The sequence below is a fragment of the Salmo salar genome, chromosome 16 (genome assembly GCF_965601325.2).
Source record: "Salmo salar chromosome 16, fSalSal1, whole genome shotgun sequence".
NCBI classification, from domain to species: Eukaryota; Metazoa; Chordata; class Actinopteri; order Salmoniformes; family Salmonidae; genus Salmo; species Salmo salar.
Genome location: NC_138306.1, coordinates 80,175,001 through 80,184,611, shown reverse-complemented (window position 1 = coordinate 80,184,611; position 9,611 = coordinate 80,175,001). Strand labels below are relative to the sequence as shown.

The 9,611-nt window shown below is 49.3% G+C and overlaps 1 protein-coding gene across 3 annotated transcripts in view; it reads right to left on the bottom strand.

The window, feature by feature from the left end:
* Positions 1-9,611, bottom strand: part of LOC106593628 (fibronectin) — a 28,547-nt gene continuing 18,936 nt past the window's right edge. For all 3 annotated transcript variants that reach the window (XM_045698016.1, XM_045698018.2, XM_045698017.1), the window contains 19 exons: positions 8,737-8,928; positions 8,451-8,540; positions 7,649-7,915; positions 6,884-7,165; positions 6,347-6,502; positions 6,027-6,143; positions 5,593-5,862; positions 5,327-5,514; positions 5,104-5,191; positions 4,825-5,004; positions 4,299-4,580; positions 4,090-4,179; positions 3,015-3,502; positions 2,599-2,737; positions 2,225-2,389; positions 1,877-2,002; positions 1,170-1,276; positions 944-1,045; positions 1-826 (listed from right to left, as the gene is read on the bottom strand). In XM_045698016.1, the coding sequence (XP_045553972.1) occupies positions 737-826; positions 944-1,045; positions 1,170-1,276; positions 1,877-2,002; positions 2,225-2,389; positions 2,599-2,737; positions 3,015-3,502; positions 4,090-4,179; positions 4,299-4,580; positions 4,825-5,004; positions 5,104-5,191; positions 5,327-5,514; positions 5,593-5,862; positions 6,027-6,143; positions 6,347-6,502; positions 6,884-7,165; positions 7,649-7,915; positions 8,451-8,540; positions 8,737-8,928 (3,419 nt within the window). In that variant the 3' untranslated portion in view covers positions 1-736. The remainder of the gene's footprint in view (positions 827-943; positions 1,046-1,169; positions 1,277-1,876; positions 2,003-2,224; positions 2,390-2,598; positions 2,738-3,014; positions 3,503-4,089; positions 4,180-4,298; positions 4,581-4,824; positions 5,005-5,103; positions 5,192-5,326; positions 5,515-5,592; positions 5,863-6,026; positions 6,144-6,346; positions 6,503-6,883; positions 7,166-7,648; positions 7,916-8,450; positions 8,541-8,736; positions 8,929-9,611) is intronic.

Here is a 9,611-nt window from a genome sequence, read left to right as displayed (position 1 = left end):
TTCGAGGTTCTTTTCAACTTTATCAAAACAAGGGAATCTCCATCAAACTTTGGCACCTTTTAGTACAAAAATAAAACCAGAAGAAAGTAGACACCCCAGGTCTCACATTCACACAACAATGCTGTGATTAAAGAGATAAATAAAATGCATTAAAGAGTTTCAAAATTACAACAACTCAGTGTCAATCACACACACGCAGTGCTACCCCTGTCTACACAGAGGCTACAGAAAAAGAAAAATGATTTCAAACACTTGTCGACATGGCAGCTACACCAACATTCTCTCAAAACAGTGCTTTTGATTTCAGACGGTTTTAGATTTTATAGAAGTAAAAAAAATGATTAGGACAAATGGTAATACTGGACAGGTAGTCTTGGAAATGTATAATTTGTAAAAGACAAGCACATCTGAACTGTTAACAAGCACGCAAACACATACATTCAGGGACAGGGGAAGATTTTCATCTCTAAGGCACGAACACAAGGAATGTTCCTTTTTATCTCTTAAGTGTCTGAAAGGGAAATGACAAAAGACACAACTTAACCATGACTCTGAGTGTGCAGGGGGTTCTCTTAAGACTAGGAAGGCATGGACCTACAGTATGTAGGTGTGTTAGATATGGTTAAGCTGATCAGTAAGGCACCAATGTATTAGTTCAGGTCTGTCTCCGACTGGACAGGGCAACCTCTTCAAGGAGACTTGACAGACCATGGGTAAGGAAGAGGAGATTTATCTTTTACTCCAGGGGATTCTGGGGGATGTGTCCTTCTGCCAGTGCGTCTGCCAGTAGTTCAGGTCGAAGGCATTCGATGGGGCACTGGATGTTCTGCAGAAGGAGACAGACAGACAAGAGGTCAGTATGCGTCCATCCTCAGCATGGGGATTCCAAGTTCTAATCCAACATTTTCTCAGTTGTCTTTTGAGAGCGTAGTCTATGACTCACCACTTTGCGTAGTGTGTTGGTGGGATCTCTGTATCGGACGGGCTGCAGCAGACTAGAGTCAACCTCAGCACCTGGTCTACGACAGTTCTCACAACGCCAGCCCTGAGAGGAGGACAAGCATTACATTTACACACCTTGGTCATTCAGCAGGTGCTCTTGTCCAAGTTGCATTCAACTAAGGTAGGTAAGACAAGCACATAGCACAGCCATTGCCAGTAAAAGTGACCTGTTGTCCTCCGTAGCAGGTGCAGGTACAGATGGCTCCCAGGTATTCTTTCTGCCACTGGTTACCAATCTGGTACATCTTCCCATCGTCATAGCAGGTGGACTCATCTGCAAATACACACGCAGGAGAGGGAATCACACACACAGGCAGACATGGAGGAGGTCACACAGGCAGACATGGAGGAGGTCACACAGGCAGACATGGAGGAGGTCACACAGGCAGACATGGAGGAGGTCACACAGGCAGACATGGAGGTCACACAGGCAGACATGGAGGAGGTCACACAGGCAGACATGGAGGAGGTCACACAGGCAGACATGGAGGAGGTCACACAGGCAGACATGGAGGAGGTCACACAGGCAGACATGGAGGTCACACAGGCAGACATGGAGGAGGTCACACAGGCAGACATGGAGGTCACACAGGCAGACATGGAGGAGGTCACACAGGCAGACATGGAGGAGGTCACACAGGCAGACATGGAGGAGGTCACACAGGCAGACATGGAGGTCACACAGGCAGACATGGAGGTCACACAGGCAGACATGGAGGTCACACAGGCAGACATGGAGGAGGTCACACAGGCAGACATTGGAACTGTACTGTGTTGTATTCTGACATGCTGCCAGAAAAGACAGAAGTTCTGGATTCTTCCTTTAATATCCAAACAAGGCGTGGGTGGTGACTGATGATAAAGTGCTACTTACGTGGTTCACACTTGAACTCTCCCTTCCCATTGCCCAGGCAGGTGCAGCTCATCATGGGGCCCTTCTCCTCCTGGCGCTCCCATTTCTCCCCGATACGGTAGTTGTTACCTCCATCATGACACCACTCTGTTGATGGACAGGAAGCGAGAGAGAGGGAGAGATAGAAGGGGAGAAAGAGAGGACAAAAAAAGGTCAGACCTGTTGCATAACATCTGACACTGTCTCCCAGCCCCCTAGATCGGATTGGTGTAACCAATATGGCAACCATTACACCCAGCCAATCAGGTGGCAAGGGATCAATAAAGTTTCTTAAATTGCATTGAATTGAAGAGGTAGTTAAATACTCACTAGAGGAGTCACATCGGAAGTGTCCACTGCCTAGTCCCAGACACCTGCACCACAGCTTGAAGCCCGTCTCAGACATGCGCTCCCACTCGGTCCCAACATCATGGTAGGTGGCTGTGAAGGTGTCGTAGCACGAGTCCTTATCTGTGCCGGTGGAACCCTCTGTCACTACAGGAGGAAGAGAGGGGGTTCATTTCACCACAGATTCACAGGCTAAGCTGTGTAAGTAAACGCTTATCTATGAACTTTCTGAACTATATTTTCTGACCGTGGAACAGCATGACTCAAAACAACATCAGGATTCACTCATACCATCTATAGGTTAGATTTCAGTACTGATCCTAGATCAGCTGTCATAGTTACAGCTGGTTCCTTACGGGTGTTGCCGGCGGTGACAATCTCCTCCAGGATCTTGTGTTTGAGCGCCCCCTTCAGGGCCTCTACGATAACGTTGTAGGAGGCTCCGCTGGTCAGGCCAATCAGAGTGGCACTGGTGGAGGTACCAGGCAGACGCATCTGAGACAGGAGGGAGAGAGAGGAGATGGAAGGAGAGAGAGGGAGAGAGAGAGAGAGAGAGATGGGAGAGAGAGGAGATGGAAGGTTAGAGAGATTGGGAGAGATGAATGGGAATGAGAGGTGTAGACCGTCATTATAAATAAGAATTTGTTCTTAACTGACTTGGCTAGTTAAATAAAGATTACATTTTAAAAAAAGTGTCTCTTAGATGTGTCTTTATGCGAGTATGTGTGTGTGTGTGTGTGTGTGTGTGTGTGTGCGCGCCGTGCCCTCTCACCTGGAACATCTTCTCGTTGGTGTGTGTCAGAGGGTTGCAGGACACCAGGTACTCTGAACTCTGCTTGTAAGGCTTCCAGGCGATGGTGGTCTGGGTCTGGGCCTCCTGAGGGATTCCTGTGTCCTTCTCTGGAAAACCAAAGGGAGAGCCACCAGGCACGTTCACGCTCACCACCGGCACCCTGCGCCCCTCCGCGTCCGGAAGGGGCACAAACACCAGGGGTGTCTGGCCGTTCCCATAGGGTGCCTGGCCGTTCCCATAGGGTGCCTGGCCGTTCCCATAGGGTGCCTGGCCGTTCCCATAGGGTGCCTGGGGGTTCTGGTTGTTGTACTCAGTGTACTCCACATTCTGGCCCTGGCCCCCCAGGGTGTCTAGGCCGTTGTTACCTACTACTGTTGGGACACGGCTCTCCTTTTCTTCAGGCACGTCCAGGTGGTCGTAGCCTCCGGGGCGGTTGGGGAGTGGCAGTGTAAGCAGGGATTCACGTTCTGGCCGGGAGAGAGGGATTAGGAAGCAAGCGAGTTAGGGAGGGAGTAGGGAGTTAGAGGAGCTGCAGTAGCATGACGCCGACAGCAGGGGGTGGCAGTAAGTCTGCATACTAGAGCCACTACTGTACTGCAAAGCACTACACTTGAGGTAGAAGTTGCCCCTAAGCACAGATCTAAGATCAGATTACCCTACACCCGTTTTAGTTTTAACCATTAAGGGGAGTGGAAGAATATCTGACCCTGTATCAGTGGTTTGGGAAAATATCTACTCCAAAGCCTGCCACTTCCGTCAATACCTTTTTGAATTGCTTGTTTATTCAAAAGGTATTCAAAGTGAGTGAGCAGTATTATTGTTTTAAAAGACACAGCTGTTTGTAACAGATGCTGGCACGACTACAAACCAAATCTAACATCTCGGTCTATGAGTTGCTAGGCTGTTCTTACAATATTCTACTGCAGCTAAGCACATATGCAGGCTTCCCAAATCTTTCTTTGTAACATCACCATTCAGGTACAAAAAAAAAATCTGGTTTTGGGCCATGTGTGTATGTAGACGTATGTGTAAAGCGTGTATGTGCTGTACTCACGAGTCCTGGCCGTGCCCACCAATGGGGTGCTTCTCTGGACATTCTGAAGAGCGATGATCTTGATGATGTACTCAGTGCCTGGTCTCAGACCTGAAAACATCCAACAACATCAAGCATTCAGGTGTTTTCCATAAACTGGATGGGTTGAGAGGCTTGAGCTTTCAGAGGAAGGGGTAGAGAGAGAGAGAGAGAGAGAGTTTGACGTTTACCAGAGATGGTGGCGTAGTTCTGGCCAGCGTGGGGCCGGGGGGTAAGCTCACGGGGCTGCGCCCTGCCTGCCTCCTCGTAGGTGATGTAATATCCTGTGATGCGCGTGGCGGGGGGTTCCCAGCTGAAGGAGATGGAGTTGGGGGTCAGGGAGGTGAACTGGAGGTTGGTGGGGGAATGCACCGCTGGTTTGGCTGTGGTGGCCGTGAGGGTGAAGGGGGCGCTGCGTGCATCGCCGTTGATGGTGTAGATGTGGATAGTGTAGGAGGTGCCTGGCTCCAGACCTGAGGGACATCAAACACAACACACTGTCAGTCAGTCAAGAGCTCACTCTGTACATGGGTAATGTAGTTTACTATAATGATGATAGTTTAGGTGAAAGTGAGGATGGATAATGTAGCTGAGTGTAGATGGGGCGATAATAGGTAATGTAGTTCATTTATAGATGAGAGTGGGGAAAGCTGTGTGATGTAGTCTACTGTAGATGAGAGTGGTGATAGCTGGGAAATGTACTCTACTGTACAGTACCAGTGATGGTGTAGGTGCGCTGCTCTCCGGGGATTGTCTTCTTGATGGCGGGGCGGCTGCCGCCGAGGGGCTGAGCTTCGATGAGGTACCCAGTGATGGTCTCAACCTTAGCACGCCAGGTCAGCGTGATAGCTGAGTCCTTCACGTCAGAGATACGCACACGCCGAGGAGGACTGATGTCTGGGAGAGAGAGAGGAAGGGAGAGGGAGAAAGAGAGGGTGACTTTACAGTGAGTAAACCAGTGGCCAGTAGAGTTAAAACTCTGTGAAAGCTGCTTACTGTCCAGCGTGGTGACCTCTCCCTCCAGGGGTCGGCTGGTCACAGAGTTCTTCAGGGCGTAAACGTGCACTGTGTACATAGTGGCCACCTACACAGGAAACACATGTTGACAGATACATAAATACAGTGACAATACATGACCTGAATTTAGACCGTTTAGCAGACACCTTTATCTAGAACACAGTTATGACATACATTCAGAATACTGTAGTCTGTTATTTACCATGAGTCCTGGGACCACGGCGCGCGTGGTGTCTGGGGCGATGGTCATCTCCTTGGTGGGTCCGTTGTTGTTCTTGGGGTTGACAACCACGCGGTACCCCGACAGCCCGGAGCTGGGGGAGCGCCACGACACGGTGAAGGAGGTGTCACCAACCTCAGAGATGTCCAGATTGGTGGGAGCAGGGATAGCTGGGGGCAGGGATGGACATTAAGTATTTGTGTGTGTGTGTGTATGTGTGTGTGTGTGTGTGTGTGTGTATCTCCTACCTGTGGCCTGTGTGCCCACCAGTGGGGTGCTGGGGGTGCGTCCGTGCAGAGCGATGACCTTAACAGTGTACTCTGTGCCGGGGCGGAGATTCCTCAGTACCACGGTATCGTCTGTCCCTCTGGGCGCCGGGCGCAGCTCTCTCTCGCCCTCCTCAGGGCTGGAGTACAGCACGCGGTATGACGTCACCGTGCCGTCCGGACTGTCCCATGTGATCCTCAGGGAGGTGGAGTCCACCTCAGAGAAGGACAGGGCCTTGGGACGGTCCATTGCTGCAAGGAAACGGGGGGGGGGGGGGGGGGGGGGGGCAGAAAGAAGGGAACATCAGAATAACATACATTTCAACGTTTCTTTCCTTCATTATAATGACAGCTCAAGTTTTTAAACTCTTTTACAAACTGAATGCATGCATACACGCATGTACACACTCACGCACCTGTGATGGCGTTCTCTACCAGAGGTGTGGAAGGTTCTCCATCGGTTCCCAGAGCGGTCACACTCAGAACGTACTCCACCGTGGGCATCAAGCCAGTAAACGTAATCTCAGTCTGATCTAGATCCACGGCAAGAGACAGAGACAGAGAGAGAGAGAGAGACAGAGAGACAGAGAGAGGTTGAGCACAGGAGTATAGCTGTAGAACAACAGAGGCTAATGCTCCTTTCTATCAATGTCTCACAACACGGTCACAAAATGGCTGCCGTACATATGTTCACAGACGGGCAGAGGACAGGGGAGAGAGCAGGGGCCAGTCTTACCAGGGGCCACCACCTCAGAGAAAGAGGGGCCCTGTCCATTCTTGGGGACGCTGGTGACCCTGTAGCCCTTGATGGGGCCCTGGGCCGCGGACCAGCGCACTGTGATGGTGTTGTCCTTCACATCGGTCACGTCCATGTTGGTGGGGCCCTCCACGTCTACGGAGAAAGGAAGAGGGAGTGAACGAGGGAGATATGGGAGGAAGATACAAATACATTACAAATGATCTACACATGAATCTAAAACTATTTTCTTCATCTGAACATTCCTCACTACTGGTAGATCAAGGCATCATTTCCAGATAACCAAATACATATGAAATCTGAAATTGTAATAACGGACACTAGATGGCGACACCAGATCAGAGCCTGTCCAGTCCCAGACATGAACATGTATATAAATATGTAGTTGATCACGTGTAATTAATATGAGGATGACACTTAACCTAAACTGCTCCTGTAAGTCTCTCTGGATAAGAGTGTCTGCTAAATGACCAACATATTGATGTAATAAAGGGGTATTAAACCATCAGCCCGTACCAGTCTTGTGACTGATGTAGATGGGTGTGCTGGAGGCTGGGCTGTCCCCCCTCCCTGTCACAGCGTAGACGGTGATGGTGTAGTCTGTCCCTGGGTTCAGGTTAGAGATGGTGGCCTCGGACTGGGAGCCGGGCACAGTGAACTCCTTAGCAGGGCTTTCTCCACCTGTCTGTCCGTGGGTGATCCTGTAGTACCTCACGGTGACAGAGGGGGCGTCCCAGCGGATGGTGATGCTGGTGGGGCTGGTTGAGGTCACTTCCAGGTCGGTGGGGGCGTCAGAGACTAGTGGAGAGAGGAGATCAGGAAATAAGACTAGACAGATTAGGAAGAACAAAGAGAAGGGAGGATGAAGAGGAGGAGGGAGAGAGAGACAGACAGAGCGAGACAGAAAGAGACAGAGAAAGAGAGAGACAGACAGACAAAGAGACAGACAGAGAGCGAGACAGACAGAGACAGACCGACAGAGAGCGAGACAGATAGACAGAGAGCGAGAGAGAAAGAGAGAGAGAGAGAGAGAGAGAGAGAGAGCGAGCGACAGACAGAGACTGAAAGCATTGAACGATAACAGATGAAGACAGAGACATGAGGCTGTATCACAACCGGCTGTGATCGGGAGTCCAATAGGGCGGCGCACAACTGACCCAGCATCGTCTGGGTTAGGGTTTGGCCGGGGTAGGCCGTCATTGTAAATAAGAATTGTTCTTAACTGACTTGCCTAGTTAAATAAAGGTTAATTAAAAAATGAAACCAGTCTATACTACTCACTAGTAGCCTGAGTGCCAGTGAGAGGCAGACTCTCCTGGTTCCCGCTGACAGCGTAGACCTCAACACTGTACTCTGTCTCGGGGGCCAAGCCAGTCAGGGTGAAGTGGCTCCTGGTCGGGGGCAGTCTCTCGTCCTTGGCCCTGCCTCCGCTGGTCATCTGGTAATGGATACGGTAGCCGGTGATCACGGCGCCGGGGGCCAGCCAGTGGATGGTGAAGGAGTTGGTCAGGACGTCAGTAAAGTCCAGGCCAGTGGGAGAGTCCAGGGCTACAGAGGAGAAGAGAGAGACACACAGCCATGATCTACATGATACACACGCTGTAGGCATACATATCACTAACTACATCCTGTAGGCATACATATCCCTTACTACATCCTGTAGGCATACATATCCCTTACTACATCCTGTATGCATACATATCACTAACTACATCCTGTAGGCATACATTTCACTAACTACATCCTGTATGCATACATATCACTAACTACATCCTGTATGCATACATATCACTAACTACATCCTGTATGCATACATATCACTAACTACATCCTGTATGCATACATATCACTAACTACATCCTGTATGCATACATATCACTAACTACATCCTGTATGCATACATATCACTTACTACATCCTGTATGCATACATATCACTAACTACATCCTGTAGGCATACATATCCCTTACTACATCCTGTAGGCATACATATCACTTACTATTTGTGCAAAAATACGTGTGCATTTGTCTCTCTTTTGAAGACATTTAGCCTGACAAACTGTCCTGTGACTGTCCATACTCACTTGTTCTCTGAGTGCCAGTGACTGGTGCGCTCTCTCTCTCCTCGTAAACACACACCACGCTCACCCTGTACTCTGTGTTGGGCAGCAGATCTGGAGGAGAGATGGACAGGAAAACACTTGTTAGTTACCTCATAGTTAGTCTCCAAAGCGATGCCACAACACACTGCATGAACCATTGAGGTGTATGACACAATACGGTAATAATACACAATGGTAATAATACTGTTCTATAATACTGTTCTATTTAGTTCAGGGGTAGGTCATAGGTCATGATGATGTCACTCACTCTGCAGCAGGAAGGTGTTGGTGGCTCCGCCCACGTTGAGCTCCTTGACATCGTCGTCGTTGCTGTCGGGGTGGAATCGGATGACAAAGCGTGTGATGTCACTGGGCGTGGGGACGTTGGGGACGGTCCAGCTGACCCTCATGTGATCGGGGCCCACCCCTCCGAAGTTCAGGTTGGTGGGGGCGGGGACGGCTGGGGTGGGAGAGGGGAGATAAACAGGATACTAACTAGGAAATTATGTGGTAACAATAGATACCATTAACGAATTTAACTTGATTGCTTCTATTACCAAAAAGACCAAGATTAAAGTATTTGATAATGATTTGTTCATTTATGACAATTTTACCATGTAATGACCAGGTTATTACCATCTGACCGTGTAATGACCAGGTTATTACCATCTGACCGTGTAATGACCAGGTTATTACCATCTGACCGTGTAATGACCAGGTTATTACCATCTGACCGTGTAATGACCAGGTTATTACCATCTGACCGTGTAATGACCAGGTTATTACCATCTGACCGTGTAATGACCAGGTTATTACCATCTGACCGTGTAATGACCAGGTTATTACCATCTGACCGTGTAATGACCAGGTTATTACCATCTGACCGTCTAATGACCAGGTTATTACCATCTGACCGTGTAATGACCAGGTTATTACCATCTAACCGTCTAATGACCAGGTTATTACCATCTGACCGTCTAATGACCAGGTTATTACCATCTGACCGTGTAATGACCAGGTATAGCAGACTGTAAAGTAAAGCATAACCAATAGGTATTTACAATGAGAAATAATATAAGTGCATGCCAAGGAGAGGGGAGCTCCACACAGTTACCTCCAGGCCTTCTGTGGCATGTCCAGATG